The sequence below is a fragment of the Anarrhichthys ocellatus genome, unplaced genomic scaffold, assembly GCF_004355925.1.
Source record: "Anarrhichthys ocellatus isolate YVR2014 unplaced genomic scaffold, GSC_Weel_1.0 scaffold45, whole genome shotgun sequence".
Lineage (NCBI taxonomy): Eukaryota > Metazoa > Chordata > Actinopteri > Perciformes > Anarhichadidae > Anarrhichthys > Anarrhichthys ocellatus.
In genome coordinates, this window is record NW_022280075.1 from 2,920,447 (window position 1) to 2,945,727 (window position 25,281).

The 25,281-nt window shown below is 39.5% G+C and overlaps 1 protein-coding gene across 13 annotated transcripts in view; it reads left to right on the plus strand.

Annotated features, from left to right (window-relative positions):
* Window positions 1-25,281, plus strand: part of ncam1a (neural cell adhesion molecule 1a) — a 220,006-nt gene that overhangs the window by 188,733 nt on the left and 5,992 nt on the right. For 6 of the 13 annotated variants that reach the window (XM_031869060.1, XM_031869068.1, XM_031869062.1 and 3 more), the window contains 6 exons: window positions 180-227; window positions 552-554; window positions 6,308-6,432; window positions 7,076-7,256; window positions 23,502-23,709; window positions 25,039-25,152. In XM_031869060.1, the coding sequence (XP_031724920.1) occupies window positions 180-227; window positions 552-554; window positions 6,308-6,432; window positions 7,076-7,256; window positions 23,502-23,709; window positions 25,039-25,152 (679 nt within the window). Of the gene's footprint in view, window positions 1-179; window positions 228-551; window positions 555-6,307; window positions 6,433-7,075; window positions 7,257-12,925; window positions 14,196-23,501; window positions 23,710-25,038; window positions 25,153-25,281 lie in introns of those variants that run through there. The other 7 variants (XM_031869064.1, XM_031869065.1, XM_031869066.1 and 4 more) reach the window with 2 other exon arrangements.

Below are 25,281 nucleotides of genomic sequence, written 5' to 3' on the forward strand. Positions count from 1 at the left end.
GTGTTTCACTAAAGTAGGTCCAGTGTGTATGTGCTAAGAGGTACGGAAAAACAAGAGGAGACATTGTTCCACAGGACTGAATCACGAAGACGGTATAAAAACACAAGTGAACCCAGCAGGGAGTTGCTCTTGTTGAAGAGAGCTCCAGCTCTTCTCACCATGTTTTCACCATCTTTCAGTTTCATCAGAGACACCACCCCCTATTGCCACCACCAGTGTGGCTCTTAGTGAGTATGCCAGTCGTGCGGTGTGCAGTGTGTCTCTCTCTTCACCTCTGTCTCTCTTACCTGCTTGGCCTTACACTTGGTGTAGATGTTAATTTCTTTCCAGTGTGGCTGATAGGAGAGCTCGTACACCCTCTGTAGAGTATAGCGACAGCAAAATGAGCTTTGTTAACACTAGATCATGATTTTACTAACATTTGTCAAGGGCATGACGGTTGCCCTTCTAACAGCCTGACTATGGTGTTGTGAATGCATTAACATGAAGACTCAAATCACAGCACATACTGTACTTAAGACTCCTCTGATTTTGGTGCAGTGGGTTTAGAGAAGGTTATACTACTGTAAATCAGCTGTGACCTGGTAAACCTGACCTTTGAAGACCCTGGTAGACCTGGTCTACAGAACTCTGTGCTGACACTGAAGACTCATAAAACTCTATCACACAACATAATCATGGAAACACGACATTTAGGCATAAACAGTGAGTGATAGGATCCATGCTAACACCTACTACGTCTTAGATCTTCAAAATGAGCATTTTTAACATCCAATTGGTTAAGCACTGATTGGTTTGGAAATGGGCTATTATCAACAATATATTTAGTTGTTTCTTCTAAATGTATTGTTTCATTGGTAAGCCATTCTGACAGTCTACCTTGATGCCTGATTAGACAAAACAAAGAGAGCTACCACCCTGCAGTAATGCTTTTCCCTCCACTTCCTACTACCTACCAAACCTGTTTCTGCCTCTCTTCCATCTACATATTGCAATTCTTATCAAAACCACTCAAGACGTTGACTTTCCTTGAGAGCTCGTCTATATTTCGTATCATTGTGTCCGTTCAGCTCAGACACAGTACCAGATCATCTATCCTTCATGACAGCGTGCTTCACACTAGTCTTGTGCATTTGACAGGCAGTAATGTGAGGTAGTTTCCTCTACTTGCTGTGTTGCTCAGTGTGCCCTGAACAACACAACCAGGAACTAAACTGCTGATATTCTGTCATTATTTTGTGCAAAGAGCCAGTAAAAGTATAAGTGATTGCACCTTCAAGCAACTAACCCATCAAACTAATTATTGCTTTAATTCCTGAAGCAACAGTATGTAAACATACATGATTTGTGTGTTTGGTACAAGGTTAATGGGGTAATTGTTGTACGTCTATTGTCGCTCCTTTTAAATGAGATCCTGTACTGTATGAGAATTGTATGTTCTTGCTGTGTTCCTAACCAAATCTCTCCCTTTGAACTCACTTTTAACAACATGTGGCTTTACTTTAGAGTCAGCTAGGATGTAGTTGTTCATAGTGTGTTTTCTGCAAGTGCATCACTCAAAGCAAATGTCACAAATGCTTTTAGACCTTATTTCTCCTGATGTTTCATGTGTTCATGCTGTTGTCTGCTGCTTTGTGAATCGTATTCAGTTGCCAAGATTTGTATTCTCAAAGCTGCAGAGTTTCCTCTTTTGACCCTGAGTTCTAGTTTGTCCCTGGGAAACCAAACAAACCGCTGTGTTTTTCTTTTATACCTCTAATTTGTCTAAAATGGCACACTTGGTGTTCGAGCGCAGCATAGTTCAAATTCAGATTGGAATTAATGTTGCTATCTAAAACATTAGAATGACAGAAAAATGTGTCCGAGGAAAAGCTGTTGATTATGTTAATGCATGAGGCAATTATAGATGTCCAGTTTTGGTTGTATCTAAAATCTATATCTTAAAATCAATATCAATTAATTTCTTTCTTCATTTATTTAGTATTCAACATGTTTCCAAAAACCAAAACTGAAAGTCTGGAATTACTTCATATATTCAGCAACATGTTTACTTTTGTACATCTATTCAAAAAATCTATTTATCGATTATTGTTTTTCTCTCGGTTGTTTGTGTTCCCTTTGTGCCATTGTGTCTTTAACATTATTGTTCATTTGTTTATTCTGTTGACATGTTTTCATCTTTTCACAAATGTTGTCTGTGTTTTCCATGTGCCCCGTGCCTCTCCCCCCTCCCTCCTTCTCCTGTATTGTCCAATCAAACAATCATGTGCGTGCACATCATGTGACTTTGTCATGTGGCTCTTGCATGGTGCTGATGATGTCGTCTTCGCTGGCCAACAGAAGGTAATTTTTATTTTGTTTAGTTTGAGATCATAAGATGATCATTCAGAAGGCTTTCGTTAAATTAGATTCATAGGCGAAACCTTTTATTTGGCCATGTTTCATCCATCTTAAAGCCAATTCTGTAAATATGTAGTGAACATTTAGTAAATATGCACTATTTCATCATCTCACTCATCTTAAGACCTTTTCTTCCTTCCAGCCAACAATGATGTTTTTGCCAATTCTCCATTACAGTCATTAATTAACAATGCAAGACCATCTCCTCTTAGTGCCTTATGAAAAATTAATAGTATATTGGCAATATAATATGATAATGGGAGAAATACACACCAGGGCCACATTCTCTTCTCTGTGGTTAACTGAGCTAGCTTAATGCGATTGTTAACACTTTCACATGTGTTTGCCCTGATCCAGAAATGATAACCAGATCCAGATTGCATGTTAATACCCGGTGGAACCGAGGTCTCTGATTTGAGCTCTCCTGAGTTGTTCCGTTTCAACGTGACTCAATCAGCCACAGCGCTGTGCAAGTCATATGAGGATGGATTAAATGTTTCTCCTATTTTCCATTTATTCAATAATCAAAATTATCAAAGAATACTAAAAACCAAGATTATGAATGAAGAACTGGACTAGCTGGAAGATAATTAACAAGATCATGTAGCAACATATTAGTCAGGATTAGTTATGGGACAAAGAATTAGGTACAATGGGGTTATTAGATACATTTTAATCCACACTTTTATTTTGTGAATCCCTGGTGTGTTTTTTCTTGTCGTTATTTTTTATATAAAAACTTGATTATAAATTTATTTAGCAATATGTTGGTTTTGATAGCCTTTGTTTGTTTTTTAATTTTAGCTGTAAATTTGCTTCTATGTCCTCTTAAAGTCATAGATTTCATTTTGACAATCAGCTTTTTTTGTTTCATCAAAATGTCTATTTTTGTTATTCACCAATGCATATTGAATGGCATTGAAACATCACAAGAGCACCCTCACAAAGCGCCCCTGACTGAATTCTGCATCGCATGCACTGTTAAACATAGTCCTCCTATCCTCAACTTTTCCTCAAATGATACAGTAGCTCACAGGGTTTCACTGATTGGACAGCGGCCCATTGCATTACTGCTGCATGCAAGTTTATTCACAGTTTCTTGTTGCGTCCTTCTTCTTCTTCTGCTGTTTCCCAAAGAGAAAGTCAGTCCTGTCTGCATGTGGCTGTGTCTTTGGTGTCATGTCTTCTTCTACATATACATAAAACACTGAAAAAAAAACAAAAAAAACATGAAACACAAATATGATGCTTTAACCACTTGTATACCAGCAATATGCATAATTCATCATATGGGTTTTATTTTAAAGTTCAAGCTGCACAGTGAAGCATTCAATTTATAATAGTGAGTATAGGCTGAGTGTTACTTTTACATTATTTTTCAGCATTAAACGTTATATCAGATGGAACTATGAACCCAAACAATTGAAAAATTAAGAATTCCTGTACCCATCAGCATGTTTTCAATAATTCCTGTTCAATTCTATCCACTTAACACCTCATTGTATACGCTGGGGGACGAGGGGTTATTCGGTCGGGGTACATGTGGAACCACACCTCCTACATGTGTGTCAGTGTGAGGTCATTGGGCAGCGCTCCACATGTTTCCCCTCCATATGTGTAGCAGCACCCAAGATTTCCAGCTTGCATGGAGAAGCTTCTCATCCTAACCACTCTCTTTCTCTGTTTTAGCCTCAGAAAAAAAAAAAGACCTAACCAAGAGTGATGCTTATGAATAACAATGCTCAATGTACCAAATGTCTACCTGCTGCTGTCACTAACTAACACTGTCTGATTCACTTCCAGCATCTGTCATGCTCACCCCAGTCTAGTGGAATGCTTGTTTTCAGCCAGTGCGCTCTGATGATTACAAGAAAGAGTGCCTTCATGCATTATTCATTTAATTAACTACAACCACAAAGAGTTTGAAATATTGAATATTGGGTGTGGAAACATGATTACTGGCTCTTTTTTTTTCTGTGTCAATTTGAAATGTATGCCAATGTTATTTCAATCCTTACCTACTTAATGACCTCCCAACTAAAGCATGCATTCAAATCTTCATCGTTTCTTTGATTATATAAGATACAATGGGAGTTTTTTTCTTCTTCTGCCATCTGCTTGTGTGTTAGCTCAGGGCAAAGGCTGTCACGTCATCAAGTAGTCAGTTTAATAACATGATCCCAAGGCTAACTGTGTGTAGCCGGTGTACATAATTAATGAGTTTGGATTTGCTAGACTCCTCCCTTACAGTGGCATGAGAGTAAAGGCCATGCACAGAAAACACCTCAGCCTTCCCTAGCACAAGACTATGTATGTATTATCAAAAGTAATAGAGTAACCAAGGCCTACAGGCTCATTATCCAGTGACCCAGCAGTCATTACTCAGGAGAGCAGAGAAGGTAATGAGGAGCCTCAAGGAGAACAACAGCTCTTTGCCACAGCCCTCTGTCCCCAGCAAGTTCCCACATTACAAAACTGCACTGTCAATTAGGTTTCAAGGGAACATATTTTATCCCGGATTTCATTTGTTTTTTTTGACGTCTCACAAATACGTTCTAATCTAAGTCCGCGGAAGTCCATGTGGAGAGGACGGGTCAAACACAGGACTATCACCAGTGGAGACCGGTGTTTGTGCCCTGTGTGTTACCAAAAGTGACGTACTTGTTTTACCACAAAACATGTTCTTTTACGAAACCTAACCAATTAGTTCTGTTGCCTAAACTTAAACATAATTTAGAATGCAGTTTTGAAACCGCAAGCGTTAAAACGGAAACTGAAATGTTGGTTTGAAACGTATATTTTGTTCAGAAATGTTGAGATTCGACGTATCCCTGGTTTGCAGAAACATACAATGCTAATGTTTTATTCTGGCACTTGGGTTGCAGACTCTTCAAGCTGCCGTTAAAAGGTTACTCAAAAGGATCCTCAAAATATATCTTTGATAATCAAATACTCCCTCACTGTATGCTTGAAAAGTGAGTTCATGTTGGTCCCAACAAGTTCCAGTTATCAGTGCCTTCCAAAACTGTTCTAAATCAGCATTAAATGATCGTTTCCTGATCTGCCACTGCCATTGGTAAAGTTTGGTTTGATTTCGGCACAAACACTTTTTGATCGAGTTAAGGACAGATTGTGGTCTGCGCTAAAATATGTACTTTAAGTTTAGGGAATGATTGTGGTTGTGGTGAAAATAAACCAAAAATGACTTTTGGTAAGAAACAGGGAACAAACAGAAGACTCCCGTGTCAAAGCCCAACACTTTGTGACTCGAGACTCAAGTCCTTGTCAGGAAAACATAGTCATAGATCCTATGTGGGCATTAGCATACCCAACTGATGAGAACATTGACACCAAAGTCATTCATATGTCCCTAGTAGAACATGGGCTGTGATGCTCCATGCTAACGTTTTAGCTGTTTGGAACTGCTGTGTAAACATAAAGCTAAAAGCTTCTAATTTTACATCTAGTGTTTGTTTGACAAAGATCATCATTGCATTTAATTTGACCACTCTCTTACATAAACTAGTCAGATGTAGCCACAGTTCTGTTGACATAATACCAATGGATAATGGATATGGTCAACATATGACAGCATGGAGCACTGGAGCCAATGATCTGCAGGGATTTGATTGGTTGTGTTGTGGTCGTTGATCCTCAATCACACTGTGATTACAACTACCACATCTGTAACTTCCTCTGGATGCAATGCTCATTGAAGCATTTTAAAACAGTATAGGTTGAACTGGTGATCAATTTAAGTTTTTAGTTTAGCTGACCTTGAAGACACTTGCCCATTTGAACATAGCAGGACGGTTTGGAAGCACAGTAGCTAACTACAAAGAATGGTGTGCATGCAACAGCCATATATATGTATACTAATCATGGTTCATTGGTTTGTCCTGTGTAGGGGAACCCAGTGCCCCCATACTAGAAGTCAAGGTCCAAGAAAGGGGTAATACTCTTAAGGTCAACTGGATCAAGCAGGACGATGGCGGTTCCCCCATTAAACACTACCTGGTCAGATACAAGGCTGTGAGTATCCTGAGCAAGGAGGTATCTTGGTACCACTTTGCTGCTTAAATTGTTTTTCCCAATTCTTTCAATGGTTTCATGAAAATTGGTAGTGAACAGTGTTTGGAAATGTTTGCCGAAACAGGAATAAACTTCTAGCCTCTGCCAAAAATAACACCCGACAACAACTCTCAGACACATTAAAGCACCCTTTCATCAGAATGTTGAAGCGGTCCTTCAATGCCTGGAGACCTTCATTCCCTCCTAAATCATCTTCTCAGGAAGGAGTTGGCGTCTCTGGGTTGTGTGTTGCCCCCAAGACGCTTCACTAATTCAGATTTTAGCACGTTAAACTGAACCATCTCTAGCCAGAAGCACATTTTTACTCTTATTGAAACTATATGATTGTTGTCAAGTTCGATATTGTGAATTGCATTATTTTCCTTTTCACATGGCTTTTTTTGTGTGGAACTGAAAACTGTGCTGTAAACTCTTGTGTAGTTTGTGGGTTTATTGAAGAACAATGCGCATTGGCCAAATAGAGAATGGGATAATTCCCAAATAATCTGAAATGAGCCTTTTCCTCTGTGTCTGTATAGAATGACCACACTCCCAGTTGGTTACCCAGCTTTGACTTTTGTCTCCTCTGCATTCCTTTCCTCAGAAGCACGTATCCGACTGGAAACCAGAGATCCGCATTCCCCACAACAGTGAGTATGTGATGCTGAGCGGCCTGGACTGGAATACAGAGTATGAGGTTCACGTGGTGGCAGAGAATCAGCAGGGCAAGTCGGAGCCTGGCGTCATCTCCTTCAGAACAGCTACAGACCCCACTACCATCCCAGGTACTGTTCCCACCATCTCACCCGAAGCATCCACACACAGCAGCCACAGTGCACCAAGGCTCCCACCGTGACCAGAGAGGCTATATTGGATCCTTGACTATTTACCAGGTCTTTATCCAAAGCTTGCTGGCTGGCTTGCTGGTAAGGGTCTGACATGACTCATCTGTCTCCGTCTGTTGCATGGAGGATGCATTGTTTACTTTACTGTGCAGTTTGAAACAAAGTAGAAGTCGAGGATTATATTATTTGCTAAAAGCAATACAAAGTTACATGTAATATGTCAGCCTATACAGTAGGTTTGAAAAGACAAAGTTCCACAAAAATCTGTGAAATGAGCACAAACTCTGAAATGCATACAGGGTGTTGCAGTCGTGATTAATGAGAAGAATATATTCCTCCAACTTGAAAGGATTTTCATTCCAGCAATATGACTTTATGATCAAATGAAAGGTTTTACTGATGGTTAAAATTACAACAGTAAACCCTTGTTTGGGATTAATGTTAGATTAAGTCCAGGTAACTAAACTAAACATTGGGAATGGCTGAGTTTCAATGCAGACTAATTATGATAGCTACATCATGGCCAATGAGCAGAGTGGGGCATTATTTCAACACAATACGCTGGCCTGAGAGTTGTTGCTTATTGGACTGTAGAATTCTTATTTCTATTTCCATGCAATAAAGCAGACAGCAATTTGACATTCTTCTACAATAGTTTAACAATTACAGAGTTTCTCTGTAGTATTTTGTAGAGGTGTAAAATGCTGTTTGTGAACTAAATGACAGAACAATGGAAAAGACAATGAAATCAGAATCAAATTTATGGGCCAAGTATGTTTAAGCATGCAAGGAATTTGACTCTGGTTTTCAGTTCTCCTTAAAGACGAGTGAATGTAGAGAAAGATGCACACAGACAACAAAGCTATGTACCTGTGTGTTGTCATCGAGTAGTACGATGTGTGTGCCTCAAAAGTTGCTGAAAAATCGAACTTTCTTGTAAGTAAAAAATATGTGAGTCATGACTTGAAGCTGGGTCATCCAAAGTTTATATTCCTTTCACCATCGGCCTGTACTCTCTTTCTTTAAACTGTAAATGCCAAGCCTCTTGTTTCCAGCTATGTCTCCTCCACCTAATCCTTTCCTCTTGGAGAAGTACATTTCTAAGTGTTTTCATGCACGGAGCACCCTATTAGCATTTGAAAATATTGTGCTCACTTTGAGAGACAAGTCTGCAGAAGAGTAACTATTGAATCCATATGAAGAGCAGATGCATATATTCGCTATATACAGTATATATATATATATGCTCCTCCTTGATGCTTTGTTGCTACAGATAAAGCTCAGCATCATGGTGCTCTGCTCTCCTGGTCTTCAGTAGCTCCTGTAAAGCAGCCGTTACAGCTCAAGTTCAGTGAGCAATGAAGTCGGACCAGATATCAGTCAGACCCAGAGCATTTTGTCCACCAAATACTTCTCTACCCATGTGGTCACGGTCAGCCTTTGTTCTGTTGTTGTTGTGTGTAAGGTGCACATTTTACCTTGGGCTGCCTCCCCATTGCACTATACCTGTGCTATAAAACAACTCATCTGTTTGTCTTCTACTGAAAAAAAGAACCCTGTCAGGTTTTCTTTCTGTCTCCCTTTCCTGTCTTTCTGACATCCTCCCCCCTTCAGTTTGAGGGTTTTTCTTGCCTATTTTTTACTCAACCACACAAGAGATTTTGATTCCCCAAATTATTCTTCCCTTTCAACTGTCAAGTGAGCATCCAGGGATCTAAAAAAAAAAAATACACCAACATAACAAACTAGATTTCAAGCAAACTAATTGGTGTCCCGCATGTCAGATTTATGAGAGATGAAAAACATTTATGAAAAAGTACAATTAATAATTATTGATTACCATTGTGAATGTATTATGTTTACCATTGTGAATGCCCTCGTGCTCAGTAATGCCCCATAATAGATACAATATATTATTGTTAGTTTAGTGCACCGACTTAAAGACCATGATGGAACCTTGACTTGAATATGTTAGAAAAAACACATTTAAAAATGTCTCATAAATGGTAATACCTATAAATATCTGTGTCCAACACATGGGTGTCTTTGAAAAGTATGATTACAGTAACTGAACCCTTTAGGGTCAACATGTGCCAGTCAAACTATTCCCCCCCCCTCCACCCAGGAATTTCAGCCAGCAGACCGCTGGTCGTGTCCCCTCTGAAACTAAAAGTCATCGTTGACTTAGTTTGTCACGTCAGTCGTTAGTCATTTGAGTTGTCAGTATCGTCATTCAAGTGAGTCACTAGTCAGGTGAGTCGTAAGTCAGTCCGGTTAACTTCAAACGCAGTCTTTTCCTGACCCTAAGTTGTTTTCTTGCCTGAACCTAAATTGCTGTGAAAATGGAAGATCATTTTTAAAAGACACTATGCGCGTAACAAAGAATATATTGACAGCCATCCCTGGCACGTCCAGAACTGACGCTAGAGGGCTACTTAGAGCGTCATAGTTTCAATTGCGAGGCCACTGACCAAGCCTCTGTATTTGACGAGTCAAGAGTCGGAATGTATTGGTAAAACTTACAATAGCATGTCAATATTCTAATGATGGCCCCAAATCCACAGCTGAAAACTGTCCTCAACACGTATCTCTTCATTTTGCCCACCTCGTCATTTTTCCACATTCTCTCTTCTTTTTATTCAGTCCATAAGACTCCATCTTTCTCTTCCACTGCCAAGTATAGTGGGTTTCACAGTTCATGGGTTCAGGACTGACCTGAATATACAGTGTGTGGCCTAGTTAAGTGGGGATGCAGCCCTAACAGTCTTTTGCATGGTGCCACTTCCAACTGGATTAATCTCGACTGTTCTTTACTGGAGACCCTTAAAGGCAACGGCTGCCAGTGCATGGCACAAAAAGAAACCCGATATTTTATTTTTCATGCGCTTGCTGGGCAACAGCCATATAGCAGTGGGAGGTTTGGATCATTATAATACTACCACAGCAGAGGTTCACATGGGCTTCATCCAAGTCAGTCCCCCTTTAATTCCCGTAATTACTTTCATTTCATGTTTATTTTGTTGTTGTTTTGAGATGTCTAGTATTTCTTACAAGTTGCTGCTGTTTTTCCTTCACTTCAAGACGAGTGGGGAAATAGCTGAGGTTTATTTTTAGCTACAACATCTGCATTTAATTTCAGCAGCTTTCACAGCTGTTCCTTGTAATGTTGGCTTGAAACTGCTGCTCTTTAAAAGAAAAATAGATATACTGGCTCTGTGCGCTAAATTGGCACTGTAACGCAAATTGCGAATGCCGGGTTGATCCAAGGTTGAGTTTCAATCTGTTTTCATTTTTTCAAACACATACTCAAAAAAAGCAGCCACAAACACATATTGACCAAAGTGAACGCACATCTTGGTGTTAATTTGACTCTTCTTTAGAAAAAATGATCTGTTGGGTAAGAAAACATTTTCATAATTTGGCCTGTGTGATTTGTGTTCTCTGCAGATACAGCTGAGCAGCATTTTCATGCCACAGAGTCATAGAAGGCGAAATGCTGCCCAGCTGTGGAGAGATAAAACATCATCATAATTCCTGTGCCAAAAAAAGTGTCGAAACAAACAGTAAATTTGCTGGTATGGATGGACACAGAAGGGAAAGGTGTGTTTACAACTGATCCATCCAAATCTCCCCAGCTAAGGCTGACATTGGAGTAAAACTACAAATCACGGAGATTCGCTTTTGCAGTTTTGATAACATGAGATCACCCTTCCATCCATGTCATAGACTTGACCTTCATAACCAGCTTTTGTTTTGGATGTGTGGTTTTGCATGGGCCATTCTCCCTGCCATGACCAGTGGTGTAATGGTAACTGAAGAAGTGGCCCTATACTGTGAACTCTGCCACGCCCACTCCTTTCTATCTGTGTGCACAGTCACACCAGCCATCTGTGATGTACTCTACTACAGTAGACCTCTTAGTGTTTGCACCGCTGAAGAATCTAGAAAATAAAAAAGGTGTCAAAATAACGTTTTCCCATTTATCAAACTCAAGAGCTGCCACATTTGTGTAACAAAACTCTTTTTTTAGTTTTGACCTGATCTCTGCTCTTTTGTTCCACCTGTAATATGTCTATCCTTTACGAGACGACTTGCCTCTCCAATATTGTCTGTGTTTAAATGCACAAAATACTCCAAATATTCCACAATTTTCCAAATATGACAATATTTCAAATTTGATACGGGTCATGTAAACAGCATATTCTGTTTGGATATTCCGAATGTAGCATTTTCCCATTAAGACATGTGGGATATGTTGATATTATTCGTGTTGTAGGAGCGTTCTGTGGACATGTATACACACAATTTGGAATATATGTCTAAATTGGGGTTTTTTACAAGAGCTTATGCCGGCCTGCTATGCATTGAAAACAAACCAACTAGCCTTCAGTTTGCAGAGATGGATCCCCCAAAAGAAAAGTCAAAATTGGAATATGTTGTGCATGTAAACATAAGCATCATTTCCTTGAGCATTCACCACTAATTGCAACAGCAAATGTGTTTTGAACGAAATATAATGCTGCCCAGATTTCATCAGCATCAAGAGAAAACGTTTCGAATGAATGTATCTGCAATGTGGCAAAATGTAAATCAGAACATAAAATGCAGCTAATGTATGAAGATAGTGCTGTTATTTTGTCAGTCGTAGGTATGCATCCCCTGCTTCAGTTTTACAAAACAATTGATCTGAGTAAAATCCATATCTCATAATTACTATATTTCTTCTCAATATAACGGTGCTGCTTTTGCACAGTGAGTTCAGCCCAGCATCACTGCACAGGCTGCTGATTGGATATTGAACCTATCATGTTTTTGTCATTCAATACACCAACCTTTGGCTCATGCTTCCAAAGACACACACACACACACAAAAAAAACCTAGAGGCCGTACTGTGTCGATAATTTCTTCATTAATGACCCGAGGGGTGAATCAATGAGGTTTTTGGATTAGTGCCGAATAAACATACAATTGCATTTACTTTACATTACACCACTGGCCATTACAAATGTCAGATAACAGCCTGGCGTGTGGATGTGTTACTCACATCCAGGTTGTCATCTATCGTATCCTAAACTCTGCTGCTGATCTGCACCACGATTGATGAAAAAAACTATTTTTGTTGAGACTGAACCTTAAAGCAGAGAAGTTGGACTGTACTGTCTTTGAAACATCTTCCTTTCTGTTGTCATTCCCCATGACCTCCATCTGTGTGGCCTTCCACCCATGCATGCCATGAACCATGTGTCATTTGCCTTGCTACTAACATGCTATGGCTTCTTTTTACTTTGATCCTCCAACTTAGACTTCCCTTTTTAAATCCTAAATTCAGTTGTACTTCTGTATTTCTGACCTTATTTTTCTATCTCTCTCCCTCTTTCTCTCCTGCTTCCCTTTTTTCTCTGTGTCCTCTTCCTGTCTTCATGTGTGATCTTCTTGGACACCTATGGACCATGACATTGCCATACACACAAATTTTTCTCTCTGTTTGTGCTTTTATTATTCTTTTTTTTTTCCTGTCACTTGTGCTATGATTATCACTCAAAAAAACCCCTCTGTTGTGGACATTGAAATACTATATTTGTCATCTGTGGTTGGTCAATAACCTCAGCTACCCTTGGTTGCCGATGTGTTACCTACAGTCTGGCAGCTCTTCTGCTGTCCATGCTGACTGTGCTCTGGCTCTCGTAAACTGATTTTGTTCAAGGAGACAGAGGATAGTCTAAACCTTTGAAATCTTGGGGCCCACAATCCTTTGCTTTCTATGCCTTTTTTGACCCTTGTGCAGTCACACGCAAGATGAAAAAAAAAAAAAATATGAAGAGTCAAGACATTGGTTTCATGACGTTATTACAGGGTGCTCAGTACTTGCATCATTCTCAAATTTTGGGGATTTAGATTCTGTTGATATTTTGTTTTCATCTGTTTTCATGTTGTATATGAATAGATTTGGAAAGGAGAAGTTTTGTCAATGCTACAAGTCGGACTTGGGTGCTCAGTTGGGATACTGTGTAGACAAAGTGTTGCCGCTTTGTTTTAGATACGATTAGTAACACATTCATAATGCCTTAATGTGATCTTGAGAGGGGTGATGAATAGAATAATTACCTTACACTGTTTGATTATGTGTCTACAATGTGCTAACCAGAAATGGCAATTGTAAAGAGACTTTTATTTTGGAATTTATTGCCTATCAAACAGACACATCATTCCACCGTTACGTCAAAAATGACATAAAAGCATGAACACTGCATGAAAGCTGACACAAGGCATGATCCAGTATTCATTGATGTGCTATGCAGCTGCTTTGGAGCTCCCCAGTCAAGCATTATGAATGTGTTAACCAGGTGAAGAGTACACATGCTGTGCCTAATTTCAGTTTTTTTTTTGGATACAACCTTGAAATGTCCTGCTGTACAAAATGAGGAAAGACTTAAAAAAAAGTGGGGGGGAAACAAATATTGGTTATGGGCAGAGTATTCATTTTTCAAGAGTTTATTAATTTTGGACATTATATTATGCTCACTTTCAAATACAGTATTATGTAATCGCCTTGTTAGGAGAGGACAGAAGGTTGTGCAGAAAAACTAATCATGTTTCGTGACAAAGTGTACATACTCTTTTCAAACTGACCCTCCAGAAATACAAGAAATACGCTGGGGGTTTTTTTTGTTTGTTTTTTTGACGGTTCTTGTTCTCTTTTTACCTGAAAGCAGAGAAATGTCTAAAATGTGCAACAGCTGTTAAACACTAAAAATTTCATTTTCAACAATGTGAAATGATTCTATTCTCTGAGACATTTTTGTAAGTACATATCTGTGTATTTCCATGTAACCATTGTAGGGTTGAAATAAATTGTGTTTCTTTTTTCTTTCATGAAATTAATGGCTTTCTGAAGCTTTAGTGACTGAACATACTAAGATGTGTGACGCAGTGCTGTCTTGTACTGACTGTTCAAGGCCTCGATTGTGAAGCTGATTTAAGGAACTTTTTTCATCTGGAGCTTTAACAAAATGACTGTATTCTGCATTCAGTGTTGCATCACACCATTCACGACTGTTACACCCAGATGTTGAAAGATTAGAAGCCTGGCTATAGCCTAGAAGAAGAAGATACAGTATGCATTTTGAACAAAAGAATGAACAAATGGTAAATACCGTATAGAGGCTTTGAAATTATACATAAATATATTATGTATATTACTAGCCAAACATTGGAACAAATCAGATGTGCAGCGGCATCATGAGAGCGATGGCTTGCTGAGCAGATTTTGGTTATAGTTAGCTAACATGATGTAAGCAGGAATTTAACGTATCCAGTCCCACAAAATGTTGTTTGTAAATGTTGGTTGACAAAAACCAAAGGTGACTGTATGTATGAAACAGGAAGCTCATAGCAGTCCCGTGCTTTCTCGACCCCTACAGTACATCTACCCTAATCACCCCTTATTATTGTGTGGCTCAGTGGCTCGCTCGTTCCACCTTCGCTGCTGACGAGACCGGAGTTTTAATTCCAGCCCAGTCGGCAGGAAAAAATGTTGCATTGTACGTTTCGGCAAACAACGGATACCATAAATATTGTTGTCATTCAGAGCAAGTGACGTTGTACAACAAGAGCTGCACAGACCTAGTGACGTAGCATATTAAGCGACTAATTGAAAGTTGCGTGGTATGTTAATGACTTTAACAAGCTATAAAGTCCACTAAGGGTGGGTGGAAGTGGTGGAGGTGGATTGGTCTGGAAACACAGGACTTTGACTCCAGGAGACTGCTGTCCTGTGTGGAAATAAAAGTCAACGTTGACTTTGCGCTAGTTACTTAACGTTAGGCTCGTTGGGTAACGTTGCGAATGAAAGCTTGCTAAGGACAGTTGTTATTCATTGATGTAAGTTACGTTTTTACGGTACAATAAGTTAACATTATTTGAACATAAAACATTATCTTTTCTCCTACGTTAACCAAGTAGTTTTGTCGCCGAAACCTAGCTAATGGTTTCACGACGTTAACCAGGTGGCATTGTGCATTTTTGCTAGTGAGAAACAAGGCTGATATGAAAATCTATGAAGCATACTTTTGGGTTGTAAAATTGTAACATTCAACATATCCATGGTTTGCAGATACGTACAATGCCAAAGTTATTTTTTTCCCAGAGACTGCTTTGCATAATTTACATGGCCACTGTTAGACTTTCCTTTGCCTGTCAAAGATTGACCTGTGTCATCTTGCGGCAACATTCTTGTTATTGAGGTGATCAAGCAATACATTTTAAAAAGCTCTTCTTTAACAATGTTAATCAAGAGCTACAAATCTCAAAAATGACCATCAGAGTTTAGGGGACTCAAAGCCATCTATACAGTTTCCATTTGTTCAAACCTTTGTTCCACACTCTGCTCTAGAAGTCATGAAAGTCCTGCAGAGTCAAGACGATGCAATGCATACATGAAGAGACCAGAATCACCTACAGCCACGATCAACAACACTTCGATGTGAGAGAATTAATAAAGCATTGATACATTTTCAGTAATCAGACACATGTGAATGGTGATTGTTTTGTCTGTCTCGTGTAATAAGAACAACAGAGTCTGCATTATGGTGACCAGTGAGAACAACTTTTACTTCTAAGGCTAAAGTTGACCACAGATGAAAATTTAAATGGTAGAGTGCAGATGGGTTGGTTTCCCATGATCATGAGAGGAGTCATATTAAAAATAAAAGTAAACTCTTGAAGTATCTATTACTTTTTAAAAGAGATAAAACAGACTCTGGAAATAGAAAATCATTCACTATTTTATAAAAATAATATTTTTGATGGCATACGAAAAGCACAGTCCCACAAGGCTCCATTTGAAGCAGCCTGCAGCAAAGAGCACTTAAACTCCAAATAAGCAATTTTTGATTTGTAACCTTTGAAGGGGGCTTTCACGAGGATATAAGGTGAACGTAGCTTGAGAGGCTCTCTGCCTGCTTAGGATGAAGAAACACCATAAAACTTGCTTCACCTTTGTACGCCTGAAGGTAAAATAACATTGACATGTGGTAAAGCCTGGATTCCCCAAACAGCAATAAGCACACAGGTGAAGAATTATATTGGCAAAGAGACAAATATACCTTTTATATATATATATAGTTTAGCCTTTTGGTATTTTCCTTTGGGTGGTTGTCATCTCTGAAAAATCCACCTCCGGCCTTCTTTCTATCGGCTGCGATCTAAAATGAGACTTGTATTCCTTCGATTTATTATCCCAGGCACTGCTGTTTAATCTCAACTAAATTCTGTCACAAGGATAATAAGAGTTTACGACACCCTTGAGGTGTTCTTTGTCACTTGTTAGTCCCTCCTGTTGTTCATCAGGGCCTACTGAGTAATGATAGTGCTGATCAGTGCTGAGTGATTTTCATTTCTGCTAATCAGGATCTCCATCTAAGTCTGTGCATCAGACTTACTTGCATTGCATATCAACAGAATATTTCTCCTCCCTCCCTGAAGCAAATGGTGCAGTCGCCCACTGCATACAGACTACAGCGACTCCAAGAGAAGAGACGTCCCTCTCTTTGCATAGCCTGAACAATTCCCTCAGTTTGTTAGCTTGATGTGCTTAATGAGGTGCTTCCACCATTGTTTCTCGTGTCTTTTATCCTCTTGTCATTTTCCTCAACTTCACATCAAGAAAGACTACATGTTGTTGTTTTTTGGGATTCAGATGGACATTTCATATTCTTATTCTGACTGAAGCATTTCGTATACAGCAAAAACATAAAACAGCCTACGGTAATCGTCTCTTTAACAATATTGTCACTCTGTATTAAAATGGATATATTATAGAGTCCCAAAGCTTCCTCCCTTCATCCTCTACTGCATAGAAATTAATTGTTTTTTTTCCAATCCAATATACACATCAGTTTGAAATCTTCATTTTAAATGCCATGAATCCCATCCAGCCAGGCACACTGCCTCCTGCATATGAGGGAAGAGAGATCTTAATCAGTCAGGGAGGGAGCTGTGCCACACTGTCGCACAGCTCCGACGGAGGATACAAACATGGGAGTCATTGTAGAAACTCGAGCAAAATAAGGTCAATGCAATACACATCTATAGTCTGTATTTGCCTGCTCTGTCTAAACTTTATCAAAGCTGCACTAAAAATATAAGTATTTTTCATTGAGTGAAATAGTCAAATTCAAGTCATGATTTTTGTCAACACCACGTTGAGCTGAAACTATTCAGTAGTTGAATATGCCTTCCCTACTTAAGAGGCTTCATCAGGGACTCCTGGCGAGTCCCAGATATTTACATCAGTCCGGGTTGCTCACACCATGAGAGCCCTTTAAGATCATCTGGCAGTCATGTGACCGTCTTCAAGGCTTTAGAGTATGTAACAATTCTGAAAGACACATTTATTCCTCGCAGATTTTCAGTATGTACTGTTTTCAAACAGGAAAAGTGATAAAATGAAGTACACTCAAAGAAGTTACTATGCATATTAAAACATGCATGATTTCATGAGTGTGCTGTTGATGCACACTCCTGTATTTTCCATAATGCAATGCAGAAAAGAAATAGAGAGGCTACGATTAAAACAGTATGCCGGTGGGGATGAGGCAGCTCAAGAGTGATTCACAGTGTAATTATTTCTGTCAGCGCAAGTATCCCACCATTTCATGTTTTCAAAACTACAATGATTTCTAGTATAATAACCTCAAAGACATAATGATGTGACTACATGGCCTGTTTTACACCTCGGTCAAACCATCTTCTCCTCTCTGTCTACTCTACGAGCATATTGCTCCTCAAATTGGTGTTTCGTCTTCTGCAATGTTGTTCCTCCACAACATAATGTGCTATGCGTTTGGGAGTTTTTTGTCTCTGCCACTTCAGTGCACAGAGAATTGATCTATTGATGTTTCAGTATGTGGTCCATCTAGTGAAATGAGTTTTGCCTCACTGCTGCCGTTTAAACAAAATGACATTGTCACACAACTAAATCACACTCTCAATTCAAGGGAAACATGTTTTTTTTTTCTCAGGTCAAGGTCCAAGTTTTAAAACACGAATAAATGTTGTAAATAGAAATATGACACAACTTAAAATAGAATCGTTATTTAGGCAACAATATACATTGTTGAGTTTGGTAAAAAAAACATCGTCAATTTTATTTAAAGTGACTATGAAACTGAAACAACACAAAAACTAAAAAAGTACTTGGTTCAGACATGACATGAACAGCAGTATCCTGGGTGGAAGTACTGTGTTTTTAGACCAATCCACTACTCGGATATCATTCCTATATGGACTTCTGTGAACTCATTTAAAGTGAGAACAATGTTGTGACTCGACAAAAGCAAACGAAATCCACGCCAACAAAAACTTTTCTTAAAACATAATTAACGATGCAGTTTTGTTGTATGAGACTGTCATGTTTAGGAGGGAGGGCTGCTTTAACTGAACTTCCACCGTCTGATGAATACTGTCATTTAGATTTGACCTTGTTGTTTTTAGCTGGAGCAATCTATCATCCATAAATATCCTGGAAGTTATTTTAGAACCGTTTCCCCTAAATTCAGCCTGACATATTCAGTGTCTTTAGTAACTGATGGATTTTAAGATAATTCAATTACAAAGCATGTTTTACAACATGACTTTTTAAAGAGAGAGCCATCACACAGTTAGGCCGGAGTTTGAGAAATGAAATATAAAAGTCCTCATGCATACAGTACTAAGCTTTCCAATCAGTACCAACTATTTAAATGCATCTTCTGCTGCTATAATGATGTGTAAATTGACTGCCAATATAAAGGTTGTTCATCAATGTACTGGCACAAGAGTCTGACAGATTGTCTATGCTGGACAGTGACCAGTTATTGATTTGTCAGGAATGTGTGGTTTTCAGTGAAATTGAGGCTCATCACATGCAGTCCGTTATCAGCAGTCTTCTGGGGAACCGGCTCAGTACTGTACCTGACAAGCCTGTAAAGAGAAATGTTTCTGTAGTCCATGCTGACACGAAGATTTGTGCTTTTCTCCCTCAGCGAGAACACTCGTGACAGAACACCCCCCCTGACACTGAATACATGCCACATGATTTATTGTGCCTGTTAAAATGCAAATGAAGCAATTGGCAGAGGAAAAACAAGTGTTGTCTGCAACACTGTCGCCACCTATAAGCACACAGAGCTGTGGCCCGCTCCTGCTATTTTGATCACAGCCTTCAGAGAAAATGAAGGACCGCATACAGTGTAGCGAAGGATAGGGAGATGCTATATTTAAATGAAATGTCTGGATCGACCATGGCTGTGTGCTTTCTGTCACACAGGTGCAGTAAACATAATGTGTTTGAGAAGCGTGAAAATAATTTTAATTTGACATGTTGCAAAGCCTGTGCCACCATGGCTGTGCACAAGGTTTCAAGAAGTTCATGAGTGCAAATTATGCGTCTTAAAGACCTCTATTTTGGAATCAGTATTTTAAAGCTGAATATGGGTCACAGGACTGTCCCACTTCAAAGGCCCAGAGAATTGTGGTCATCATTTGCCTTGATTTGTGTCAGTGAGTATAATGGTGTGTTCAGGCAACTCGTAAAGTCTGGAAATTTGAAATGTCAATGGTAAATGTGTCAAATAAACTGGATCAATGAAAAAGAAATTGTGTAAGTAAATAATGGAAGGCATGGTTAAAATTAGTGGCCTGGACATGTTCATCACTGCATACACTGAATAAAACATTAGCAAACTATCATGAGAGAATTCATGTGATGAAGAGCCATGTCAAGTCAAAATGTGAACTCATAATGGTTCAGTCAAGTGTTAACAGTCAAGTGTGGTTTTAAATGATGGAAGGGTTTAGCTGGTCGCCCCAAATCCCATTTGATTGGATAATGTGTGCGTTTGTTCCCAAGTGCAGGATGAGTCTTTGACAATGCTTCAATATTTTACAGGCAGAGAGATGAGATACGAAGAGATAGCGGAACCATTAATGCGGAGATTAGAAGATTAATTTCACTGGGTCTTTAATCATCCTACAGTTGGTTATTCTTGTAATTTTAACATAAACAAGCAACAGTGTAACAACCCACTTGCTGCATTATGATCTGGTCCGGGGAGGCAGTGCAGAAACTGGTTTATTTTTCTCTTCTAAGATGAGTTTGTCTTCATATGATAAATCAGCCTCTAGACACCCTGGCACATGAATTCCGACCAAAAAATAATTCCTGATGTTCATGTTGGATGGTTTGGACCAAATTCTGTTGTAGCTGCAGTAAATATGTTGATGTGAGGGTACATCGTCTACATTTGGCCTAGTGTCTGTGATAACTGGGCAGAGAATGGGCTGAGAATTTCAGGGTACGCTTATAGTTTGTTAACAATGGTTTTTTAAAATGATTCTGACAAAGCTGTGACGAGCACTGCAGAGACGGTGTATTTGTGTAGGCCAACCTCAGAAGTTACTAGTTCCCTCTACAAAAAGCCAATGGGATTTATCCATTGGATTCTGGATTATTGCAGAAAATAAGCTCTGTGGCAAACACAAGTTTTATGATACGTACACGTTTTGTTCAGCACGTTAATCTTCACGGATGAACACAATGATTTTTGAATAGTGAACACAATTGGCAGAAGTAAGAAGCTAACGTTAAGCTACAAATTAGCAACGCCACGGTCGCATGAGCGTGAGTTGTTAGGCGGACTAGTGGGAGTGTTGATGTTTTGTAGTCTCACAATATTCCCGAGTGGGATTTTTACTGACTTAATTTATGATTTAGAACAACACTTTCAAATTGCTTAAGCTTTTGTTATCCACAGACCTCATTTCAGGCATCTAACCAAAAACCCACACCAAAAAATGCTAACTTATTTCTGGGTTTTAGGACTCTATATGCTGCGTTCATACTGTTCATACTGTAAGTCCAGTGATACAGACCTGCAAAACATATATTGCATTGAGTCTATTTCCTGCTCCTCATCCCCATCTTCAAGGACGAGGGTATTATCAGTTTACATAGATTCAGAGATGTTCCTCAACCTGCAGCGCTGACATTCTCCTCAGACAGATTGATGAGCCCTTGATCCTTTACAGACACTGGCAAGTGATTGCCACAATCTTTACTGCCTCAAGCAGAGCCTCCCTAACCAATATAAGAGAGACATTCATTTCACTAAAAAAGCCTTAATCTCTCACTGGGTTCTGAAAAGTCTGTGTGAAGGGGCATTTTAAAGCCGGCTCTGCATGCGGTTCTACCTTCATGTCCTTTAGTTGGACAACATCAAGGTGGCCACTATGAAAAACATACCACCCACCACTACTCAAAGGCTGAAAAGGCACCCAGCAGCACAATGTGGGTAAGTTGAAAAGATTCAACTTCATGCAAATCTCCTTTGACGCACAGGAGCAACAAGCTGGAGACATCCAATCGCACTCATGTTGATTCCCTCAGGAAACAGAAATAGATGTTTTATGTTTCGCTCAAAAATACTTCCCAATTCTCTTTGCGATACAATTTAAATGGGCCCCCGGAATAAGAATAACAAAAAAGATGTGTTGAAAACCATTCACGTCCATAATGCACTGTGAGTCAGTGAGTAAGCGTTGTACCACAAATGTTTTTTTCCTGTTTGAAGTATTGTGGTAAGTAGCTTGTGTTTTATCCCCTTGAAGTGAAAATCTGGCTGCATGTTGTGTGTTTTTAGACAGTTCAATCTCTTGTCAGGATTTTTCTAAAAGTGAATAGAGAACTAGAAAATAACTGTTGGCAAAACTTGACAGAGGCCAAAGTTTTCCTCAAAGAAATCTTGAGCTTTTCCTGCTAAAATGGACTTGCTGGTTGCATGCAAAGATGGAAATTTGACTACCGTTTAATAGCCCAGGTTTGTTCATCAAATGCCAAAAACGAATGATGAGAGCTATTCGAAAGCCGTTGTTGAAATGCAAAGCCGCAAAGCCTGAGCCAGCCTTGGACCTCCAAATCCTGCTTATTCCATCCCATCTATAAACTGCACGTACATTTGTTTGTATGGAATAATCTGACAGAGAAAATAACCTTTACCCTCAAAGTGGAATCATAAATGTGTTGACAGCTTGCATATGTTGAGATAAACAGCTGCTCAGATAACCTTTTCTAACCTTTACGTTCCCTGAGAAAGTTTTGAAGCAGCTGTTAAAACAATTCAGTGTGGTTACTCTCTTTGTAGGGTGTGTAAGAGTGGGAAGGGGAGGGCTGGCCTATGACTCACCCCCTACGTTATCTTTAAAGAATTTTTTTCTGTGATATATTCTTAGCAAATGGGGGCAACTAGCTCACTGGGCTAAGAGGGTTGTCTGGTAACTGGAGGGTTGACACTGACCCCCTAGCAGCTCCCCGGGCACCTGTCATGGGCAGCCCACTGCTCCCTGATACAGGGATGGGTCAAATTCAGAGACAAATTTCCCCCTTAACGGGATAAATATAGTATAATAAAAAAAAATAGATTGTAACTTGTTAGACCTCTCGACATTGAAGCAGGGTTTAATGATTGTTTTCAATACACTTCATAATTAATAGCCAAAAATAAGGTGTCTTTGAAAAGCCTCTGACAAAATGTGCACAAACTGTCACAACAACTACTTGATGGATTGCCATGAAATGTGGTCCAGATATTAATGTTTTTCACATCAGCAATATTAACGGTCAAGACATGAATGCCTCAAAACATATGACAAGTAAACATGGAAGCGCTGTGACGCACAAAACGATCAGCGATCAAAGAACAGTGTAATATAATATTTGTTTGTGTATATAGTATACAAACCAACTAAATTTCTTCCCTGGAAGTTCTGTGATTGTGTGTGAAATTGAACACCTCAAGTGTGTCGGCCATGATGATTTTCAAAAGTAAATATCAAGTAGCTATAATGAAAGCAGGGACGGTTTCAATATCGTTTCAATGTATTCATTTCCTGATCGCTCTCGTGTGATTTGTCTCCAACTTCCCGCTGAAAGAACGACACACTTGAGGTTGTGACAACTCAAACCTGAAGCGGTTTATTAAAAGTTTGACTGCATTCCTCATCATCTCTCTCCCTCTCTCTTTCTAACTTTCTTTCTATCCCCTCTCCCTCATGTTAAACCCTCTCCTCTCCCCTAACTCCTCTTCTCCTCCTCTTTTTCCTGCCTGTTTTTGCTTGTGTATTCCCCTCTCCCTGTCCTCGTCCTTCAGATGCCGTGGACGGTGGCTCAGGCCTGGGCACCGGAGCTATCGTGGGCATCCTCATTGTTGTCTTTTTCTTGCTGTTGGTGGGCGTGGACGTCACCTGCTACTTCCTCAACAAGTGTGGACTCCTCATGTGCATTGCTGTGAACTTCTGCGGGAAGGCCGGACCCGGTGCTAAGAGCAAGGACATGGAGGAGGGCCAGGCAGCATTCACGTAAGCAAACAACATCTTGCGACAGATTATTTTCTATTGTCTTATTTAAAGCTACACTAATCAGTGTTTTATGTATACAATGGATGCATGTGACTGTTTAATGTGAAAGGATTTTTCTTATGGTGACAACCCCCAAATTACCAGACTCTCCCCTCACCTCTATGGATCTTGTTGGTGTCTTTCAGCTCATTATTTTGGCAGCTTTTTTCAAAGAAGCTCCAACATAAACACAAAGTTAGCGACTTGGTGGAGACCAAAGCAGAGCTAAAAAGGGACTTAAAAAAAATGTAATGGCCGATTCCTAAAGTGTCTTTCAATAAAAACAAAAACGCTGAACTATGCATAACTTTAAGCTTTAATATAATTTAAATATGTTAGTTATATCATTCACAGAATGTACAGAATATAAATAGGTGTTGCTTGAAGCTGTAACCTCTTTGTTCACCAGTGCTCGTTGTCTGTTTAGCTCACCTACTACATCCCGTCTTTCAAAGATTGTCATTATTTTTATAATCATTTTATGATTATATTAATAGTGCAGGGATGCTTTGATCAGGTGTGGCGGATGCATTCCAATTGAAATTCCAACTTCAAAAGTGTTAAAATGAACAGATTGAAATTGTCATAATGTTGAATTAGTCCTAAAAAAAAAGAATGCCAGCAAGCGTTAACAATAAAACATTCAGAACTGTGTTTAACAGACACGTTTGTAAACATCTAATCATGTCAAAATGAATTTATTCCATGTTGGCCTTTGTTTAATCAAAATTTAGTTAAATATGTTGACTGTGTCTCACTGTACCAGCTGTGAACTTCAACAACAAATAGATATTTCAACAAAACGGCTCACATTAAATATGTACAGAACTGATATTTGGCACTTGAGATCTTAACATGTCACTCCCAGCTGGAAAACACTTTAAAGCTCGGCACAATCAGAGAGCAGCAGCGACGATAACAGACAGGCCCCCAGGGGAAGCCTACAATCAGAGCCTGCAGGTGGAGGATGATCAAATGGTGGAATGAGGGAATTACAGAGAGTGTGGTACAGCTTCAAGGTTGATGCTGGTGTTTTTGCATGTTATAACCACATTGTTTCTGATCACCACAATGTTCCTTTATGTAGACTTTCCAGTTACATGTGTGAGGCAGGGTGGACATATGTTACAGAGGTAGATAGTGTCACTGTGTATGTGGGACACCAGGAGTTGCGTGTCTGACCTAGCATAGAAGGTCGTGCTCTTCTGGGAGCTGTCGATGTTTAACATATTAACAGGAAATCAAGTTAGCGTGTCTGTTTGCTAACTGTCCGTCACCATCTGACAACAGCAAAGATGAGTCTAAGGAGCCAATTGTTGAGGTGAGAACGGAGGAAGAACAAACCCCGAACCAAGGAGGGGGTCCCACTGAGCCCAACGAGACCACGCCCTTAACAGAACCTGAGTGAGTATGGAACAGGACCACTTCCCCAGTCTAGGGAGTGTCCCAGACTTTGGCCTATCTGCATGAAATCTTCATAGAGAGGTGAATCCACTCATTGGGCTACAATCAGTTTTGGCCAGGCCCAAACTA